The 21,446-nt window shown below is 38.5% G+C and overlaps 2 protein-coding genes across 5 annotated transcripts in view; one reads left to right on the top strand and one right to left on the bottom strand.

Moving 5' to 3' along the window:
• Window positions 1-10,714, bottom strand: mrpl14 (mitochondrial ribosomal protein L14). 2 transcript variants are annotated; one of them, XM_085182079.1, is made up of 3 exons: window positions 10,035-10,714; window positions 1,225-1,327; window positions 1-425 (listed from the first exon to the last, which is right to left on the bottom strand). In XM_085182079.1, the coding sequence occupies exons 1-3, from the start codon at window positions 10,048-10,050 to the stop codon at window positions 59-61; spliced, it is 486 nt and encodes a 161-aa protein (XP_085038205.1). In that variant the 5' UTR covers window positions 10,051-10,714; the 3' UTR covers window positions 1-58. The 2 variants fall into 2 exon arrangements, with proteins under 2 accessions (XP_085038205.1, XP_085038206.1); XM_085182080.1 differs by lacking the exon at window positions 10,035-10,714 and adding an exon at window positions 1,524-1,636.
• The window catches only part of LOC146505181 (mechanosensitive cation channel TMEM63B-like), a 23,139-nt gene continuing 3,499 nt past the window's right edge, over window positions 1,807-21,446 (top strand). Inside the window, exons 1-23 of one of the 3 annotated variants that reach the window (XM_085182062.1) lie at window positions 1,807-2,174; window positions 9,372-9,583; window positions 10,915-10,994; window positions 13,608-13,670; window positions 14,401-14,491; window positions 14,597-14,634; window positions 14,730-14,872; window positions 15,440-15,491; window positions 15,601-15,709; window positions 15,802-15,872; window positions 17,303-17,380; window positions 17,487-17,607; window positions 18,010-18,143; window positions 18,254-18,391; window positions 18,879-19,032; window positions 19,207-19,313; window positions 19,433-19,519; window positions 19,603-19,668; window positions 19,877-20,039; window positions 20,439-20,544; window positions 20,738-20,905; window positions 21,018-21,133; window positions 21,252-21,323. In XM_085182062.1, the coding sequence (XP_085038188.1) occupies window positions 9,392-9,583; window positions 10,915-10,994; window positions 13,608-13,670; window positions 14,401-14,491; window positions 14,597-14,634; window positions 14,730-14,872; window positions 15,440-15,491; window positions 15,601-15,709; window positions 15,802-15,872; window positions 17,303-17,380; window positions 17,487-17,607; window positions 18,010-18,143; window positions 18,254-18,391; window positions 18,879-19,032; window positions 19,207-19,313; window positions 19,433-19,519; window positions 19,603-19,668; window positions 19,877-20,039; window positions 20,439-20,544; window positions 20,738-20,905; window positions 21,018-21,133; window positions 21,252-21,323 (2,349 nt within the window). In that variant the 5' untranslated portion in view covers window positions 1,807-2,174; window positions 9,372-9,391. Of the gene's footprint in view, window positions 2,175-9,371; window positions 9,584-10,914; window positions 10,995-13,272; window positions 13,318-13,607; window positions 13,671-14,400; window positions 14,492-14,596; window positions 14,635-14,729; window positions 14,873-15,439; window positions 15,492-15,600; window positions 15,710-15,801; window positions 15,873-17,302; window positions 17,381-17,486; window positions 17,608-18,009; window positions 18,144-18,253; window positions 18,392-18,878; window positions 19,033-19,206; window positions 19,314-19,432; window positions 19,520-19,602; window positions 19,669-19,876; window positions 20,040-20,438; window positions 20,545-20,737; window positions 20,906-21,017; window positions 21,134-21,251; window positions 21,324-21,446 lie in introns of all 3 variants that reach the window. The other 2 variants (XM_085182064.1, XM_085182065.1) reach the window with 2 other exon arrangements.

The raw sequence follows: 21,446 nt of genomic DNA on the forward strand, positions 1-21,446 counted from the left end.
TTCTTTTAAAGTTTATTGAAGACAACTTGAGCACAAAATGTTCACATATTTGACACGATTAGACAAATGAATTAGCAATTGCCAATACTTTAGAGTAATCTCCCTCTAGTTTACGTAGATGTGCGGGTACAGGGACTTTAATCCTTGTTCCTGTGGGGTTCCCATTGTCCTCAATGAGTACAACATTGTTAGAATCAAAGCGTGGAGCCATCCGCTCTCCAGGCATTTTGTGTCCAACGATAAGCGCCTTCTTCTTTTGTCCTTTAATGGCAAGTAACACTCTGTCACCAACTTTTCCTACGCCGTTCTTGGTGTAGACATGGATCACTCTCGGAGGACGGTGATATGGAGTATTTCCAAGAGAACTGTTGTCCACTACACGTACTCTTGTCATTTTTTGAATGGCTGCAGCAACAGCAGATACACTGACAAGACAAAGAGTATATTAGTCATGTCCAACTTAAGGAGTTAAGTTCATTACTCATTACCAAGCATCACTGACCATGACAGTCACTTAGATCCCTCAGTCAGCAGGTATGCAAGTAATCCACTTTTCTACTAAAATATAAAGCTAAATATCATGTGATATTATAAATTGAACAAGTTGCCTCTTATACTGCTCCATAAGCACTCAATAAAGAAATGATTCAGGGCTGGCTCACGGGGGTAATTTAAGGGCACAAACTGCACCAGATAACTGAATTAGAAAATTCAATTGTATAATAGGACATTGAGGCTGAGGGGGCACGCCACTGCTGTAAAACGAAAGTGTTCAGCCTGTCCTATGAGACCAGCTCTTGCATATATTTCAGGAAAACTGTTTACATGTGACTTTAGAAGAATAGGGAAAAATACTCACACATGGAAGGACTTTCCCTTCAAAAAATAAAAAAACAAACCTCACATCCTTTTTTCCCGCATGTCTGAAAATAATCAGCTCATAAAACCCAGCACTACAGCTTGACTACTAATGACTTTAGATATTCACAATTCAAAAGTTTATTCGGGTTTCCATCCAAGTCTTAAACTTAGATTTACAGTAAATGCCGTTTAAATATATAAGAGTTTAAAAACAGCACTGCGGTGTCACATACGCACGTTACGCAATATATTTAAAGCGGCAATAAAAATGCTACGTTTTCTGGTCAGCTGGATGATTTTTGCTGAACTGGTTTCTTTAGATGGTCTAACCAAGGACACAAATAACATTTCTAAGAAATTTACCTGAAATTCCTCTGACAATTTAGGGACGCCGTCTCCATGAGTAGCCCAGAAAGGGATCTTGAGAGCCAGGGAAGAGCCATAATTACAGCAAATACTATGTCCGCTGAAAAGAGAAATAGTGTGTAGTTAGCAGCTAGTAAGCTAAAGGCATTAGCTAACAATCACATGGAAGCCAGACTAGAGCTTATAACAGAGCCGAACACGTCTTGCTTTATAGTCTTTGCAACAAATACTATATCACATATAATAATTATAGAAAGAAGCTTTAAGTTTAAAACAAATGTCTCGCTAATCGTTACCTATATTTTAATTACGCCCCATGCCAATGTCAAAAGTATGGCGTCATCAGCAGGCGACCACCAACCGACCTAGCAGATATATGCGTTATCATGTTGTTGTTAAATAATTCTTATTGCACTTAAGAAAATATGTTTTTATTTATTTATTTTTATACGTATTACTGCGAACCATTTCATATCCGTACAGACAGTCCTCAAAAAAGGAAAAGGTTAAACACAAAAACGGAGCTTGTTTGTCATTTGATTTACGTCATAGAGAGGCGTCAGCGGAATTGTAGAAATAAAACAGAATAGAAGCTGCACGGTGAAGCGCTCCCTTATGGAGACTATGCCTATGTGATCTACTTCTGCATAAGACACGCTCCAACCCGGGTTGCCTCCAGTGTAACTGGTTGGGTTAGCGATAGTTGTTTAACCGGCTCACAGACGGTGATAGTAACTTTTGTGTTAGTACTGACACTTCGACAAACTACTTCCAGCTGGCTGTTGGTGGGCACACAGTCACTGGGTCGAAATCAGTCGACGGTCTTTAAATGCTGGACACTCTCCACCTGTTATTTGCTACGTTACGGGGCTACGTTAGCTGAATTGATTGCTAGCTCACCTTAGCAATTTGTTAAAGTTTCTGTCCCTGCTGCGTAGCATATCAAGGTAAGTTGATTTTCTTATCAGTAAACTTATACCAGCAGTTCGCAGAAATAAAAAATAAAAATATTACTTTGTCGTTTACAGTAGCGAAAGCCCATCGTAAGCGCCTGTCAAACAATATGAGGGTAAACATGCAGTTACTATTAGCGTCAGGCTAACTAGCCTCAGCTGTATTGAGAGCTGGTTGTTTACACAGTTCATGGAAGTTATGAAACAAAAATTAACCTCGTTGGTAGTTATTATTCTGTTAAAAAATGTGCTTCAAGGTTGGTTTTATTTCAGTTGCCCTTCTCGCACTACACGCCCAAGAACAAGCCAGTTTCTTAATGATCTTTTTTTTCTCTTTTTTTCCACGATCTGGTGGATCAGTGGAGACATGCCAGAGTGTTCGACATAAAAGCTTTTAAGAATATTTGGAGTTCCTTATAATTTCATGGCTACGCAGAGACTGCTTGTGCATGGAGGCGTTAGACGATGAAGCTTTAATTTGCAGTCGTGACATTAAGCTGCGTGTTCAAAGGCAGTAGTTTGACAAAGGTTTAGCTAATCAATAGAAGATCAATAATTCCGAACATTACTCGGATGTCCATCAGGGTGCTTTTAATCGCTTTGTCTTGGGACTTGCATCATAGTAAAAAGCTAAAATCTACTGGCTCTTCTGACTTCTTCACGAACTAATGGCTGGTGGTAGCTTGGATATAAAACTAAACGCTTTACTTGTGCATAGCCTATACAGGGAAAGCACAGGCTGCTACCAGGCGTATTGTTTGCTCATAATGTGGTGCAATAGCATGAATAAGCATAAATGGGGAAAACCTTTGAAAAAGTATACGTCTGACATGTTGCCACTGATACCGTTTTCATATAAGCTGCAAAAACAAAGGGCCCTTCCATTTTTCTTCTCCTTCTTAAATGCCTTATTTTAACTGCTTTGTGAAATACAAGCCTTTCTTTGGTCAGGCCTTGCTTCCATAAATATGAAAAAATATACATAAAAGCACCTTTCAGTCTGAATGCAAATGGATGCCTTAAATTCCATTCAGCTGCCCAGTCTTGAATTAATAATGACACTGAAATGGATAACCTTCCCTTTGCATTAAACCTCAGTACAACCACTACAACTTTAAAAACAGATGTTCTGTCCTATCAGTTTAAGTGAATTCAGTAGATTGGAACATGTGCCTCCTTTTATTTTTATTTAAATTGGAATTAAATTACAGTAGCTGGATTACTTTTACAGGCATAATGCATTTCATTGGATTTATGTAACTCTTAAGGCTCGGTTGTACTGTGTAGTAGTCTTCTATAATATGGCATCAGCTGCAATTTGTTGTCTAGTTTAATAGGATAGCAAATTATCTTTGTTATTGAATTTGTGCATTTTCACTAACTATTTTTGACCACCAAATACAAATTTTTATTTGAATTTCAATGTGTAATGTTTCCTAGTAGGGAATGAGGTCTTATTAGGTCTTTCACTTAATGCTTGAGGACATTATGAAATCAGCCTGACATTGTCAAAATCTGTGATAATCAAAGCTGAGCCTTTGTGTGTTTGTCAATGATTTACTGGCTAACAATTCAAATAGATGCAATTCTGCATTATCAGCCATCAACATTATTGGTAAGCTCTTGTGAAGTCTGATAATTGTCTTAATGCAGAGCACAAATTCATTAAAATGTAAAGGAGGTTTTTTGATCACAAAGAGGAAAAAGTACCAGTGGATTCAAAAGTAGAGTTTGAATAAATGAACAGTTGTGAACATGCTGTCTCTGCCAGGTTCCCTTGGCAGTTTTCTTACAGGGTGTGCACAGATTCTTTGTTTTTCCAGTTTCACATTGCTGATAAGTTTATCATGCAGTGTTTGAAAGCTGATGGCAGAAAGTCAGTTGGAATGAGATGCATAAGAAGTACTTGTTCACTGGTTGTATACATTGAGTGCTGCTGTTATGAGCGCCAGGAAAGAATTTACAAGGTGACTGCTTTGAACCAACACTCGTAAAAAAATACAAATGAAATAAGTTTTTATTTTTTTCAAGTCGCATGTCATAGCAACTTATTGTGAGTTGACCAAAACCAGTTCAGCTTCCTGCAAGTGCCTCATGTGTGTCCACCATGTGTTATATTTCACTATATTTAGCTGGCAAAGTAAGCCAGTGTTACTTGACAGCTGAAATCTGCGACCTAACCCAGTGTTTTAAAGCACAGGTAGGAAAAAAAAAAAGCCTGTTCAAATATTTGACTTAGGATGGTTAAAGAAGAAATGACTCGCATGCGGTAATGGCATAAATATGTGTGCTGTTGCTAATTATAGATGTAAAATATGAGAGTTTTGCAACATTGTGCATTAAGATGAATGTGGCCTTTAAAAAAAGGGTGTGTGTATGTGTCTGTATTAAGGCATCAAATTGAATTAGGAAGTCTGTTTGTCTGTTTTCATTTCATTTGTTGCAGTAGAGATTTTCCTGTGATTATTGCTGACTAATTAAATGGCTATAGTATCTGAGAAATTGAAACAAATATTTTTTTTTCTTTCTTTTAAGCTGCAACAAATGGTCTAGAGTGAATTTTCATCGAGCTTCAGATGGAAAAGCTTTGACTATCCTCCCATTACATTCACCCTCCTCATATTTGTAGTTGGAGGAAGCAAGCCAGACTGATGGTACCATGACAACTAGCGTCAGGTGGAAAGGTTCTACAATATTTATGCAACGCTGAGTCATGCTATGATCACACAGTGATGGCGCTGTTCAAATTTTAAGTAATTCAAATGCTCTTTGGATTTGATGTTAGTTGCAATCCAAAAGCAAGAAAAATCAGCCCTTGATGAAAATTTCATTGGTTTATTGGTTAGGGAAATATTGCAAATTAAAGTTCCTTATTGTGTATTCCAAGTATAATTATAGTTTTTTTTTTACTAACAAAACTTAAACAAACCTCCAGGTTTTGGATTAAGTTTGCGATTGTATATCATCTTCATTATAGTTTATTTATCTGTCATTCTTTCAGTCAATATCTTCTGCTTAAATTATATCAATGTTAAATGTTTGGCTTGGAATGACCATGTAGTGGTGACAACACACACATTGTTTCCTTATTTGACTGAAATCTATACATTATATTAATAAAACTGGTTAAAACATTATTACAATGGAGCTGATTTGCTTTGGGTCTAACAAATTGTGCCAAAAATGACTCCATGCAGGAAAAAAACAGAACTCTTATTATTGATTGGTGTCGCAAGTTTTGGTCTAAAAAGGCAATTTTAGGCTTCTGTTTTCTTTGAATCATTCATATGAGTAACGAATTTGAAGGAAATGTCTGCAGTAGAGCTGTCAAACAAAAGTATCCCTGTGAGGCAGAGCAAAAAAAACGCATATGTCTGTAAACAACACAGGATGGTTTGGAAAGAGTGCTCTATACAGATAAGTTAAAATGCTGCCCTTTGGCCACAGTTGCCAAAGGTATATTTGGAGAGAATAGGAAGCAGTACTGTACTTGTTAATCATAGGGATGGAAATTTTCTGTTTTTGCAGATGAAAATGCTGTGTCATTAGAGAAGATACTGACATTAAAAGGAAGGCTGCACTCTAAAATGTATTAGTAGTTCACCCATGAACTATCAAACATAAGATGGAGATTTTGGGCCCTCACAGTAGGGCTGTTCGATATAACGATATATATCGGATGATGATATGAAAACGTCTACGCTATTGTTTGTTTCGTGGTGTCGCAAAATAAACTGTTTACAGCAATATTTTTTTCATCGTTCTGATGGTCACTGTAGTGGCTATATTAATTTCTTAAAGTTCTCTCGTTCTCTTATATTTTATATAACCACACTACAGACAGACGAGCGTCTGTTTTTATGCGTTATGGTTAGCAACAACGACGGTAACGGCATCGCGTGTCCGCTTGTTTATGTTCCACATAAACCTTTCACAATAAAGCTCAAGATCTTGTTGAGACTTTTCAAAATAAACTGAATCACGTGAAAGAGCAGATTATTTACGGATGAGAATTAAAAAAGAGCCGCCAGGTGCTAAAAAATAAGCCTTAGACTCAAACGTTAGAACAGGCTTTTCCCCGCAGCACGCCGTGTAATAAATACTAACAAAGAAAACTGCGGCCTTTACAACTTATGTCTAAAAATGTATCGTTTCATGCATCGGTTAAAACACTCGACTCAAGCTACATGACGCGCAGCTGGAAACACTTCCCGCAAGTCGAGCTGCCCGAGATTCACAGAATTTACAGAAAATGTTACATTTTTCTGATTTATATCGTTATCGGGATGATAGAATTCTTATATCGGGATATGAGATTTTGGTCATATCGCACAGCTCTACCTCACAGTGCCCAAAATGTGAACTTCACTTCATGGGATATCTGAGCATAGATCCTAAACAGAATAGATGGGCTAGGTTATGACTAGAAGTGATTTGCAAGGATCAGTAAGTGCACATTCCTAATGCAGATTGTAAAATGGCTTGGGTTACTAAGTAACATGTTGGGTTTGAAACAGTTGCCCCAGTTATAGTTTTGTTTTTGTTTGGGTTTTTTTTGGATTTCATGAAATAAAGTAACCTTGCAATATCATTGTAAGAAATGTCCACACTGTATGTTCTCTACAGAACACAAGCACTTTATTACTGATGCTACTGATCCTTTGAACTTTCAACCACAAGTTTCACTGTGCTAATGTGAAGAAGCTGCTGGTCGATGTACACAGACTCTATTTCTAAGCTGGTATTAGCTAATGTTACACACTGTTTACAGTAAAGGGAAGGTGGAAAATAAAAATTAAGACGATGACCTCATGGAATACATGTGAGCGCCACATCCTGTCTCCATATCAATCACAACTGTTATAGCCAAAAATCTGTTACAATGCGTTCAGACATTAAAATCCATATAAAAGCAATTAATACACATAAAATGCTTGATGTTTGATAATGATTTGTCAATAAGTTAATATTTCTTTTTACTTTTGACGGCTCTAGAGGCAATGTTGAAGTGCACTTCAAATACGTATATCGGTGTAATCAGTCTTTTTTTTGCTTGATAAGAAACTTAATGCAATGAAATTCCAGTGTGTAGTCAATGCATTTTTAACAAGAAATACTAAATGGAAGGGAAGTTATGTTTACAGACACCTTAGTGTGATGTGAATGCAGATAATTGGGTAAGAAAGCAGGTTTAATGAAACAAGATGACAGTAGCGAGTAAAATGTGAATAACAAAGGTGTGTGGGTGTGTGGGCGGGCGGGCAAGTGTGAAGCCCTTTGAGTCAGTAAAACTAGAAAAGTCCTAGTGTAGTAACACCATTAAAACATTTTTTTTTTTTTTTTTTACCCCAAAGACCTTTTTAGTATAGTATAATCAAAAATAAGCATAAAAAGAAAATTCTTTATTGCAGCTTTACTGTATTGTTAAAAAAAACACAACAACAACTTTCTACTTCAAAGCTTTATTAAAAACTGTCAACTTTTTGCATTTTCCAACAATATTTGATTCAACCCACAACTGGTTGAGTTCAGATTATTTTAAACTACTTAACATAACAAAATACATTTGGTACTTGGTTAAACTGTCAGATGTGTAAATCTATACAGTTGTGGGATTTGTATATTATGGTGGATGACATCACTCTAGAATCCAATTAATACTTGATTATTTAGGCTTACTATCACAAATAATATATAATATAATGTGTATATCAGGTCTTACAGTATGTTCTTCTTGATATACTTAAGTTGCTGGTGTCTGCTGTTGCAGTGGTTCAGTGTTGCTGAATGTACCGTGGGCATGTGCGTTGTGTCCTCATTGGGTTGAGACCGGTCCAGTTGAACTCTGTGGTCTCTATCGGCGTATTGTTCAGCTCCGGCTACGTCCCTCTTGAGTGAAGTCACAGCATTCCAGGGAGCGGATAAATGACTTAGTGTTATGGCAGATGAGCAGCATTGTGGTTGCTGCTGATAGTAGTGGGTAGAAGGGCACAAGTATAGCAGTCCAACTATGAAAACGCCCTCTCCAGCTCTTCTCAGAACAGCTTTTTGGTTAGTATGTGTGAAATAACCAGTCTTCTAAATGTGTTGCCCTGTTTAATTAGTTTTAAAAATGATGTTTTGTGTCCTCCCTGCCAGCCAGAATGCTGTAATATTTTTACATTTATATGACAACTCTGTAGCATGGTGGGTCCAGAGCTTCTATATGTTAAAGTCTCATTAGAGGGTAAAAGCGCTGAATGGATGGCTAGTGTTTTATCTAGGCAATACTTTTACCCCTGCCCTAATATTTGATACAGTAGTAGTAATTTACATTTATTTCCAGACAAATGTTATCCTTTTTCTGGGTCAGCAAATATTTACCTTAAGTAGTCTGAAGTAATCCATCATTTTTCTGTGTGGTAGAGAGGAAAATTAAGCTTAACTTAAACTCACTTTGAAATGTTTGCAGTAAAATCCTTTTTGGGGGGGTTAGACTGTGAAACACTTCTCCCATAATTCATTATAACGCTCAGACTTTTAAACATGTCAGTATCTTTTCATCATTATCCTTTAAGTAGATTTTTAAGTCAGCTGTTTGTTTCCTTCTGAAATGGATTAGAGAAATTTTGCTACTGGTAGGCTTATCCCAGTAGGCCAGATCTTTTAAGCCTGACTGGACTCATGTCAATGACGTAAGCGCTCACTTTGATGTTGTCTAGAAACAATTCTCTCGTGCGATTACAGTGTTGGTCTCTTTACTGTTGCTGGAATGAAAAGGAAATGTCTGCTAGCTGACTGCCAAGATGCGCAGAGTATAATTTGTGCTTACCACAGTTGTTTCCCATGAATTCAGTACAAAGTTAAATATGTGTCATTAACACCAAAAGTGTCTGTAAAGAGGGAACAGAAAGTGTACTATGTTTTAAAAGCAGGATTTCAGTTGGTGTGCGGTCAGAAGTTGCCACTTCAACATGTGATTATTGACATGACGGAAACACCAGCTGGTAATTAAAATGGGAAATAAAATGACATTATCTTGCGTGACAGGGCCTTTCTGGTTGTCCCCCTTCCATTTCTGATAATTTACTGGTTATGCAGACACTGATGTTGTCTTCTGAAAGTAGCTGACATAGACGGACGGCGTGACCGATGATTTCAGTGTATGTAGTTGTGTAAAAAATAAATTCAAATTAATCTTTCTTTTTACAGGTTCTTGTCATGCTGCAGTGATGTACAAGGTATTGATTTTAATACTAACCTTCTGGGGGGTGACAGTGAGCTGCATTGGAACATCGCCGGCACCATCCCGCAATAACTCTACGGAAATGTGTTACTCTGCTCGAATTAGGAGTACTGTACTCCAGGGTTTGCCCTTTGGTGGGGTGCCTACTGTCCTTGCCCTTGACTTTATGTTCTTCTTGGTGAGTACTTCTGTCACTCATATGGATCATAACATTACTAGTTATGAGCACCTTTTTACGTAAGTCATAAGTAGGGATGGGTATTGATAAGATTTTGACGATTCCGATTCCATTTTCGATTCTGTTTAACGATTTGATTCTTTATCGATTCTTTTTAAAAAAGGAGAACACTAAAGTCGATTAGCTTAGAACTTTGTTTTATATCTTCTCTTTGAACAAGATAGAAATTTAGGAGTAACATGGAGTAACCAACAGTGACATCTTAAGAGATCCACAGCCTACGGCTCTTCAATGGGGTGTCACAGGGTCCCCAGGAAAAAAATTGTAAATGTAAAATAATAAAATAAATATTCTTCTGTAGCAATAACAAAGTATAACATAAATTATTCAGTAGCAATTACACAAGAATATCCAGTAATGTCCCTGCCTACAATTAAACACATTCACTTACCGAAAATCGGGGCCATCTGCTGTGGCAAATGGGTGCAAGGCTTTTACCACAAACTTAGTCACTGCTCGGTGACATTAGTCTATCCTGGCCTGAAAGGAGACGCTACCGGTAGACTGCAGCGAGAACTGCCAGCATCTGAGCCAGACTCTGTCTGTCTCTCTCATCATGGTCATCTAAATGCACAGTAATGACAGGTTTTGTAATAAGGCAGATCGCGCTAACATAATATGCACTGTTAGTTGATTATTTACCTGCCGCATTAACGGGAGAGGACGTGCAAACGTTACCGCTGCTGCTGTGTTGAGATTCACGAGTCCAGAGCGGAATTAAAAACACAACATTCATTTAAGGTCATCGCGTTTTGTGAGCAAATGCTTTTGCATATTCGTAGTGTTTCCTCCCTTAAATGTAATATCCACTTTGCAAGTATTGCAAGTTGCCCTGTTGTCATCCGTTCTCGTAAAGTATAATCAAACTTTTGAGCCTTTGAGCCGCTTAGGCAACATGTTTCCTGCCAGGTAAATGACGCTCAGCAAAGTGGTGACGTCATTCGGGGCGACTGGAATCGATAAGGGAATCGTTTGCAAAAATGGCAAACAATTCCAAGGAATTGAAACAGTGGGAACCGGTTCTCAACAAGAACCGGTTTTCGATACCCATCCCTAGTCATAATGCTATCCTCATCATCACATGTGGGCTCTTTAATATTGTGTATTGTGTTGTCATTACAATTCTAAGAACTGAGATAAAAATAATTCCAGGAAAGTGTTTTTAAACTATAAACAGTCCAAAGCACTTATGCAACTTTAGTTCAGTACGTCCCTGTAATGTAAATAAAGGTATTGAAGGTGTTGACCTGCTCTTTCTCTTGTGCTTTTAGGGTCTGCTGTTTGTGTTCTCTATCTTGAGAAAAGTGGCATGGGACTATGGGCGCCTCGCTCTAGTGACTGATGCCGAAAGGTAATAAGAACACACTGGTCTGCTAGACTGGACCAGTCAAGCAACAAAGCTGTTAACTTCATTTTATTGTACATTTAATGGATTAACATGATTGGTGATGGTATTCATATCTCTGGATGACGTAACAAGGTATTACGATGGTCTTCTAAAAATATTTATTTAATGTAGTTGATAATGGAAAACATTCATGTTTTTCAGAGCTGAAAAACACATTCATTACCTTTTGGTGGATAAAACAGACTGAAAACATTGTTCACAGGGTGTCTTTGAGTTGTTACCACGTTCTCTAATCGACAGATTTTTAAATCATTAACCTACTCATTGTGTTATACTTATTTAACTACAAAATTATTTATACTGGTATGGTTATGCTATATTTTATGCACCAAATATTTATACTAAATTAGGTGTAACTCTACAAATGGCAAACAGCAAGCCTGATTTTTCTGCTGGGGTTTGGACCAAGGTTTCATGGAAGGCTTGTTTGTTAGCGTAGGTGCGAGCAGCTTGGGACTTTGCCAGACTTTGGTTATCTGTGTACACAGTTGGATTGTAATGTTACCTTTTTTAAAATGGTGAAATCATGACGATGTGTGTTTCTGGGCACGGATTAACTGGATAATTTGCAAGAGATTTGACTCTGCTGTGTATCCAGCTTTCTTTATCTGCAGTTTATTTACCTTTAGACATTTGGCCCAGCTCCGAGTATAACACTGTGTCTGGCTCACTCTGTCAACTCTATCAGTGTAAAGATATTTAACTACACATTAAATTCATGAAATGTGGTTCTATAAGGAAAAAATAGTAAAATTTCAACAGCATGTCAGTTTAAAAAAGATTTATATAGACAGAAACTTTATTGTCACATAATTGTGTATCTTAATCCCTTTGGTTTATCGTGAATGGCGATCAGGGAGGTCTCTATCAATAGGAAAAGCTGCAAAACCTTTAAAAAAAAGTCCAAATCCTTTTGCCATCTTTCACATTTCCAGCCTTCCGTTGGGCCGTGTCAATTCTAGCACCTGGATCTTATGTTTGACACACCTGCTCCGCAGGATTGCTGATTAGATTTTTACATTTTACAACTTTTCAAACTAGTTTTGAAGCTTTTTTTTTTTTTTTTTTTTTAAAGCTAATTTTAATCGTAATAAAATAACCTAATAGATTAGGCCTGAAAACAGAGAATTGATTTGCTTGTAAAAATATTAATTATATCATTTAGCCCTACAGGGGTCGTAATTTAAGTCCTGCCATCGTTTCATTTTGGATGTTTTTTGACCCAGAAGAGGAGGTTAATTCCTCTGACAGAAGCAGACATCGTGAAGATTTTAGCCCAGACAGGAAGTCAGTTTCAGCACTTTTTCCTTGAAAAGCACCCTTTCAGTCTGCCATGTGATGGTTTGTACTTCAATACATAGTTTATCCACTTTGACATTATAAGGAAAAAGCCTGAAATTGACAAAGAAGCAAAAAATAATTAAACTATTGGTCCTTTATGTACCCCTAGTTCATCTCAACATTAATGTCCACATCTAAGCCCAGAGGACTGTAGTTCATGCTATTATACGATGATGTATTATTGCCAGATAAATTAGGATGCTTAACTAGAAAAGTTGTGGAAGCAGCCAAATAGATGCCTATTAACAAAGAATGATTTTAGGGCTACACCATAAAATTAAATGGATCTCATTAAGAGACTGAATTCAGACCTCTTTGACTGTGAACTCTGGGAACTACATGACACAGTGCTCCATTACCCATGTCCCCCCTGCTGTGTTTGTGTGATGTTGCAGCTAGACTATTTTTGCAGCTGCATGTGAGCAGAGGATGAGGTTGCAGCATGGTGGGAGGATGGGAGGGGGGTGGCAGCATGGAACACTTTTGTAACAGACAGGAAATGTAGTTTGTTGTCCCACGACACTCTGCTGACTTCAGATCATTGTCTTTTTTTCATGTTTTGAAAAGAGGCTGTTACCTTTCCAGGAAAGTTGGACAATCAAAAACGGGGATTACATATGATGAATGTTTTGTTACAGCTGCAAAAACAATTACAATACAATAAACAAAGTGGTTACTACATCCCAGGTCCTGAACACGTGTGTATGGCTGGATAATGTATCCTAGTGTGAACAGAAACCTTCATTGGTATGCTTGTGGTGTAATATGCCTACCCAGATTTTCTCTAAACCAGTTCCCCTGTTTTTTTCCCCAACAGAGTCATTTCCTCTTAACTAAACTGAATGGCTTTGATTTACTTTTTTTTTCTTTTTTATTATAGAAGAAAAAGGGATACATTTTACAGTCGTCTGGAAGAACAGGAATTGTATGTTATCTCTCTTTATCATTGAGTTTTTCTTCTTTCCTTTTGACTTTCTATAGACCGTCTTACTCATAATTCCTCTCTGCTCAGGGCACACTGGTTTCTTCGTGTTTTTCCTCTTTAACTCTTGATGGTTTGGCATTTTCCTCCTTCAGGCATTTCCTAGCACCAGGCTCCGACTCATTCTCCTCTCTTTGTCGCTCTCATGCTTTTGCCGTTGGGTGTCCCTGTCCTCTCTCACTGTCCTAATCAGATCTTTGTCTGCTAATCTGTGTATTGACCTCTTTATGAAGCACGGGCTTCTTCTGTGTGAGCACACTGCATGAGCAAGACACACAGGATGCTTGCGGGGAAAGGTAATACTTCCCTGATCTGTGGTTATTCATAGACAGGCCCTAACATGGAGCACCTACAGTGTAACCTGTGTACTAGACCTGACATGTGCAAGAGGACTGATTTTTCCAGCGTCAGGCTTCTTACTCATTCCATCAGAGATTTCTTAGAATCCCGGGTGACGTCATCCTTTTATGTAGTATTGAACTCTGAGTAAAATAAAAATTCCAGCAGAGTCGGAGTTCTCTTCATAATATATGTAAAATCAATTGCCATTTCCCCCCAGGGGCATGCATTAAATTTGTATAAAGTAAATAGTTTTAGCAAGGACAACCTATGGCTCTGCTGGAAGAACTCCCCAAGTCTGTCTCTGGATTGTGGCTTTGTTTCTGTTTCTTCCTCTGTGAATGGTTTCTGCCGTGTCATTTTTATTGCACCATTTATTCTGACCGCAACGGTGCAAATAACCTGTAGCGCTTAGCTCCTAACACTGCATGAGATGTGGCTGCAGAGATTGTTTCTGAGGTTTACTGCTTTACCACCTTAAATCTGCTGTGAACCACACACAGCATTACCTTGGGTCAATCTCTTCAGATCATTTCACAGCGTGTTTGTTTTGTGTCATGACCTTTGCCATACTGAAGGTTTATCTTTTGTCCTGAAACCTAGAGCTAATATCCTTGTATGGTATATGGTGATGTTGGGTAGTTGTGTAATGTCATGCAAATGCTGTGTGTTGTCTTTTTCATATAGCATGGTTTCTCCTTCTACATCTGACATGCATGAACGCTATGAGCGCCTCACATCAGTCTCTAGCTCGGTGGATTTTGATCATAGAGACACAGTAAGTATGCTATTGCTTCTGCATAATCTTGATGATAATAATAGTAACAATAATAAAACAGGAAAACTGGTACAACATTGTGAAATATGTGCTGTTCTTCTTTAGGGGTTCTGCGACTGGTTAACTTCTATATTCCGGATCAAGTGAGTTAGCCTGTTTAAAGCCTATTTTATATAAAAGGTTGCAATTTTCTTTGTTCTGAATAATGATCAAGGTGTCCCCTGTTTTCTTTCTAAAGGGAAGACGAGATAAGGGAAAAGTGCGGTGACGATGCAGTGCATTACTTGTCCTTTCAGCGCCACATCATTGGCTTGTTAGTAGTGGTGGGCGTGCTCTCTGTTGGCATCATCTTGCCAGTGAACTTTTCTGGAAATCTGCTAGGTGAATAAGAGTAACATTTAAGAGGCTACATTTTAGTTTAAATATTTACGATAGTTTTTCTCTAAATGTTTGACCAGTTTGCTGCTTTTGTTTATTATTTTATTTCTTTTCCTTTGGTTTTTGGTATTTTATCTTTATTTTATTCTGATTTTTTTTTTAATTTTTTTATTTTTGGAGGGGGGGGGGGGGGCTCATCTTTTGACAACCTTCTCTACTGCATAGATCTGTGTAGTTCTGTGACTGTTTTAGAAAACCTATAATGCACAGAACCAATACAGTTGTTGGTGTTGTATGTTACTGCAGACCACTGTTGTGTGTTACCAGTTATGTTCTTTAACTTGTGCAAGGATAGTCATTTGCTAAACTAACAGGTAAATGGTTACTAGGGTATAAGCACTTTTTCGATTTTTGGAAGGTCAGTAGTCAAAAGGTTCTTTTTTCCTACAAAAAAATGATCCTTTTACTTTTCTCCCAATTAAAACCACTTTCCACATTTCCTCGCTGTGTTCTGTGCAGAGGTTGCTTTTCAATCAAGTGATTCTCTTGCTTCGCTTTTTCTTTCCACAGAAAACAATGCCTATAGTTTTGGGCGAACCACTATAGGAAATCTCGGAGCAGAGTGAGTAACAGAGCGTCCCTTTTATACAGCATAAAATGCTATTAAAGAAGTTAATTGGGTCTTCCCTTTGTGCCACTAATTAAATCCTTTTTATATTCTGTTTTTCCAGTAACGCACTACTGTGGCTGCACACCATCTTTGCATTTCTTTACTTGTTACTCACGGTGTACAGCATGAGACGGCACACATCCAAAATGCAATACAAGGAGGATGACCTGGTGGGTGGCACGGTTTCAGAAAACCATGTTTGGATACACGTCAGTCTGTGTGGTGTTAGTGATTGTCGCTTTTTTTTTTCATCTCCATGTAGGTTAAACGCACTTTATTCATAAATGGGATCTCCAAATATGCAGAAGAAAAGGAGATAAACCAGCACTTTGAGTAAGGATTTTGCCCCCAGCTCCACGGTTAATTTTAACTATAATGAGAGTTTATCTGTGTATACAGTGGGGCAAAAAAGTATTTAGTCAGCTACCGATTGTGCAAGTTCCCCCACTTAAAATGATGATAGAGGTCAGTAATTTGCACCAGAGGTACACTTCAACTGTGAGAGACAGAATGTGAAAAAAAAAATCCATGAATTCACATGGTAGGATTTGTAACGAATTTATTCGTAAATCAGGGTGGAAAATAAGTATTTAGTCAATAACAAAAATACAACTCAATACTTTGTAACATAACCTTTGTTGGCAATAACAGAGGTCAAACGTTTACTATAGGTCTTTACCAGGTTTGCACACACAGTAGCTGGTATTTTGGCCCATTCCTCCATGCAGATCTTCTCAAGAGCAGTGATGTTTTGGGGCTGTCGCCGAGCAACACGGACTTTCAACTCCCACCACAGATTTTCTATGGGGTTGAGGTCTGGAGACTGGCTAGGCCACTCCAGGACTTTCAAATGCTTCTTACGGAGCCACTCCTTTGTTGCCCGGGCGGTGTGTTTTGGATCATTGTCATGTTGGAAGACCCCGCCTCGTTTCATCTTCAAAGTTCTCACTGATGGAAGGAGGTTTTGGCTCAAAATCTCACGATACTTGGCCCCATTCATTCTGTCCTTAACACGGATCAGTCGTCCTGTCCCCTTGGCAGAAAAACAGCCCCATAGCATGATGTTTCCACCCCCATGCTTCACAGTAGGTATAAAGCTTCTTACAGAAGACGTTACAGGTCTGTGAGAGCCAGGGATTTTCCTTGTTTGAGGTGACCAAATACTTATTTTCCACCCTGATTTACGAATAAATTCTTTACAAATCCTATCATGTGAATTCATGGATTTTTTTTTTTCACATTCTGTCTCTCACAGTTGAAGTGTACCTCTGGTGCAAATTACTGACCTCTGTCATCATTTTAAGTGGGGGAACTTGCACAATCGGTGGCTGACTAAATACTTTTTTGCCCCACTGTATAAATGGTACAGTACTTTGGTGTCATGGCTGCTTTGCAGTAACTCTATTAAGTTAGATGAGAACCATTCCTTTTTCTGTTAAGAGTTGCATCGTCATGGCTTTTAAGGTTAGGATCAGACAATGGCAGGACTGTATGTGTAATTCTCCATAATAGAAGGCAGATGAGCAGAATTAAGTAAGACACGTGCCACAGTGGTTTGAGATTGAGATTGGGGTGGTTTGGCTCAGATCCTACCTGACCAAACAGTATTAACTGCATATATCGTATATGTGTCCCCGGTATTTTGACTTTCAGATGCTATTGTAATATTTGAAAAGTCCCTTTGCTGATATAAGGAATGTGTTATGAATCATTGTACTTTAAAATGGACTCATTTTGTCTCCTTCTCTGCCCTTGGTTCACAGGAAGGCATATAATTGTCGTGTACTGGAAACTCGTCTCTGTTACGATGTAGCCAATTTGATGTATCTTAGCACTGAAAGGTAACAATGTTTTAACCAAATGTGTTTGACGATTTTTTATTTTTTTTTATTTTTTAAATGTGCTCTACGTCTTCAGTAATCCTAATTGCTGATGCGTTAATTTCAGGAAAAAGGCAGAACGCAGTAAGAAATTCTTTATTGACCAGAAGACACAGGGGACAATTACCATGGTCAACCCAAAGCCCTGTGGACACCTGTGCTGTTGTATCGTTAAAGGGTGTGAACAGGTGAGTATGATATAACTTTACCTTAAAACAGTGCATTCTAATACTGGTGTAGCTTATATCGAAACATAATGTATGAAGTGTGGACTCTGTAGTGAGATCAGTTGAATAGGTATGGGTATGAACTGAATCTTTTTGATCAGGTTAAAAATTCATGGTTTTTCCACTGCTCCTTCATGAAGCTATGGGACTGTGTAACCCCTTAACACACTAAATGGCTTTTACTGGTTAAATGCAACAGTTTCACATTGGTAAATGGTAAATGGCCTGTATTTATATAGCGCTTTACTAGTTCCTAAGGACCCCAAAGCGCTTTACACATTCAGTCATCCACCCATTCACACAGTAATCCCAGTGTATCCCAGTAAACCATTAAAACATCACTTTTTTTTTTGTCTTTCATAGGAAGAGGCAGTGAGCTTCTATACCCATTTGGAGGCAAGCTTAAAAGAACAATGCAGGAAGGAGAGGGAGAAGATCAACTCGAAACCTTTAGGAATGGCTTTTGTCACCTTCGAGGATGAAGGAACAGCTGCCATGTACGTACGCTTACCCTCATGGGAAAATAAATGTATATGTGTCTGCTGCATTGTTTTTGAACTGACAAGCTCTTTGGCTCATTACCCAACGATCCGATCTCTGTTCCCAGAATTTTAAAGGACTTCAATGCCTGCAAGTGTCATGGCTGTCAGTGCCGTCGTGAGCCCAGAAGCTCTATATTCAGCGGCAAACTGCATACACAAAAATGGACCATCGCCTATGCCCCTGATCCACAAAATGTTTACTGGTAAGAACACATTTAAGTAACAAGTGCTGCAATTCTAACTGTTCGTAACTGTTTATTCATAACGCTCTTAACTGATTAATTTGATTCAGTCCCATTACTTTCCCATATAAGGCGACGGGATGTGGGGAAGTAATAATAAGGTATCTGGGTGAAATAGAAGTCAAAGAGACAGGGTGGGTGGAAGGGAACGAAAACTGAGGTTTTATTTTATCAGCCGTTCTACTCTAAGAAAATCAGCCAAGGCACATCTGCTACTAAGCAATTGTGGCTTGCTTAGTGGGGTGAGATCTACACAACACCCCCACACAGCAAAACCACAGTAGGGCTGCTTGGGATGTAATGAGTCCATTTTTCAAAAAAATACTTCCTCACTCCAGATGAGCTATTGTTTTTTAAGCTGCAGTATCAGTTTACCAGCCAGCTGTGTCCGTAACTGCAGGTCATCAGACTGTGTCAGTCTAACCGCTGTATAACCTTTATCCCACAGGGATCATCTGTCACTGGGAGGATTGAAGTGGTGGCTCCGCTGCTTGTTAATCAACAGTATCCTCTTCATCCTCCTCTTCTTTCTCACCACTCCTGCCATTATCATCTCCACCATGGACAAGTTCAATGTTACCAAACCAGTGGAGTACTTAAATGTGAGCATCCCAAAATTTGAATGCTTAATTAAATTTTAAGTTATAAGCATATTCATGTTTTTCTCTTAGCATTTGAGTTCAAGGCATCACAAGTCTGCATCCTAATACAGAAGCACATGAATTCACCTGTTTAGTTACATAAACATATCCTCGTCTGTCTGATCTGTTCCTCAGAATCCAATCATCACCCAGTTCTTCCCCACCCTCCTCCTGTGGTCTTTCTCTGCCTTACTTCCTACTGTCGTCTACTACTCTGCCTTCTTCGAAAGGCACTGGACCCGGTATGGTTTAAATTCTCTGCCGTCAACAGTATTTGAGTTATGTAGTCTTTATTTTAAGTTTAAAGTGATTTGGTGTATTGCATAATTTAATGTGTTCACCTTTTTATTTGGTTGTATAGGTCAGGAGAAAACAGGACTACGATGCATAAATGCTACACTTTCTTGATCTTTATGGTCCTGTTGTTGCCCTCTCTTGGACTCACCAGGTAAAGTATGTTTTTATTTTGTACAGCAGTACAAGCATCTGAAATATTTCAGATAATTAATTTCATTTCCTGTTTCTTTGCAGTTTGGATGTTTTCTTCCGGTGGCTTTTTGACAAAAGTTTCTTGCAAGAAGCTAAAATAAGATTTGAGTGAGTAGTGTACGGCACAGTGCTATGCTATTATATATAGAGCAGTATGTGATTTGAATGTATTTTTAAATATTTATATCAGTCCTTTAGCAATACCAAAAACATCTTGAATTAATCTGTAATGAAACTGAATCCTGCAATAATTTTCAAAGCTCATTTTAGTATTTTTGATGATTGCTTATGTTTTTTTCTTTTCTTTGCTTTTTAGGTGTGTTTTCCTTCCTGACAATGGAGCCTTCTTTGTAAACTATGTCATAGCATCTGCATTCATTGGTAATGCCATGGACTTGCTGAGGATTCCTGGTTTACTGATGTACATGATCCGCCTCTGTCTGGCTCGCTCTGCAGCTGACAGAAAGAATGTCAAAAGGGTTAGTGAGACCATATGATGTGAATAAGGGCACAGAAGGGTAGATGCACTATGTGCATTCATGTGTTGTGGCTGTGCTCTTAATGTGAAAAGATATTTACATAAATGTCTTGGGCTTTTGGAGTATTGCTGACATGAGATACTTGACTAGTTTGAAAAATTTTCTCTGACAATTTTCATATTGGATCAGATGTTTGAGTAATATTTTAAATCGCCTGGTGTGATTGTGGTTGTTTCACTGCCACTTTTATGTTTGTACTGTGTGCTGAAATACAATGGTGAAAACTATGTAATCCAACCTTTTTATAACAACTGTTGATTATTACTCAAAGAAAAGAAAAAAAAGCCACATTTGGTAGCTAAAATGTTTGTCTTAAGTTGGCTTGTTGTCTCTTTATAGCACCAGGCTTATGAGTTCCAGTTTGGGGCAGCTTATGCCTGGATGATGTGTGTCTTCACTGTGGTCATGACCTACAGCATAACCTGCCCAATCATAGTCCCTTTCGGTGAGTTCTGCTGTTTAATAGCCCCGCTAGCTTGCTCCTGTTTCACTTTAACATGGTTTGCTGATGAAATTACAGCAGGATAAACATGTAGAGGACAGACAGCATGCAGTGATTCAGTTCTTTATACACTGGCTTATCGGCAGGCCTAATTGGATTAGCTCTACTGATTGGCTTGCCTCTGTTCCCTGTGCAGGGCTGATGTACATGCTGTTAAAACACCTAGCAGACAGATACAACATGTATTATGCGTATCTGCCATCTAAATTGGACAAGAAGATCCATTCTGGAGCTGTAAACCAAGTGGTGGCTGCTCCTATCCTCTGCCTGTTTTGGCTTCTCTTCTTCTCCACTGTTCGCTCGGGTAGGAAGACGACTCCACCTAGAGGCCACTCTGATCCTTAACACATGCCTGGTGTTATTTATGAAAGACAGATCCCAGTGCAATAAATGTCTCTCCCGGTTCTTTCCTCCAGGGTTTTCAGCCGCAACATCCATGTTTACATTTGTGGTTTTGATCATCACAATCATCATTTGCCTCTGTCACGTCATCTTTGGGTATTTTAAATATTTCAGCGCTCACAACTACAAGGTTGGTAGATGGTCACTTTTTATAGCGTATTGCTGTTTAGAATCATGCTGATTAGCCATTCTAGTGTTTTACTCTAGTCTCATGCTCTACTACTTTCAATTTGTGTTTTCTCTGTCAGATTGAAACAGAGGCTGTGGACGGATCGGAAAATGGAGACTCAGCGTGTCCTTCTGCTGCCAACAAGGCAGCGGTATGTATTCAGTGGTTTATCAATGTCAACATGAACCTCAGAGCATCCTGTTAAAAAGCAGGATGCTCTGCCAAAGCCTTTAGTAGCTAAAGTCAAAAACAAAGGAGAAAGATGGGTAACATA

The sequence above is a fragment of the Neolamprologus multifasciatus genome, chromosome 13, assembly GCF_963576455.1.
Source record: "Neolamprologus multifasciatus chromosome 13, fNeoMul1.2, whole genome shotgun sequence".
In the NCBI taxonomy this organism is placed as follows: Eukaryota; Metazoa; Chordata; class Actinopteri; order Cichliformes; family Cichlidae; genus Neolamprologus; species Neolamprologus multifasciatus.

Coding starts and splice junctions, on each gene's coding strand:
- mrpl14 (XM_085182079.1), bottom strand. Junction 426..1,224: donor AATTGTCAGAGGAATTTCAG/GTAAATTTCTTA, acceptor TTGTCTTGTCAG/TGTATCTGCTGTTGCTGCAG.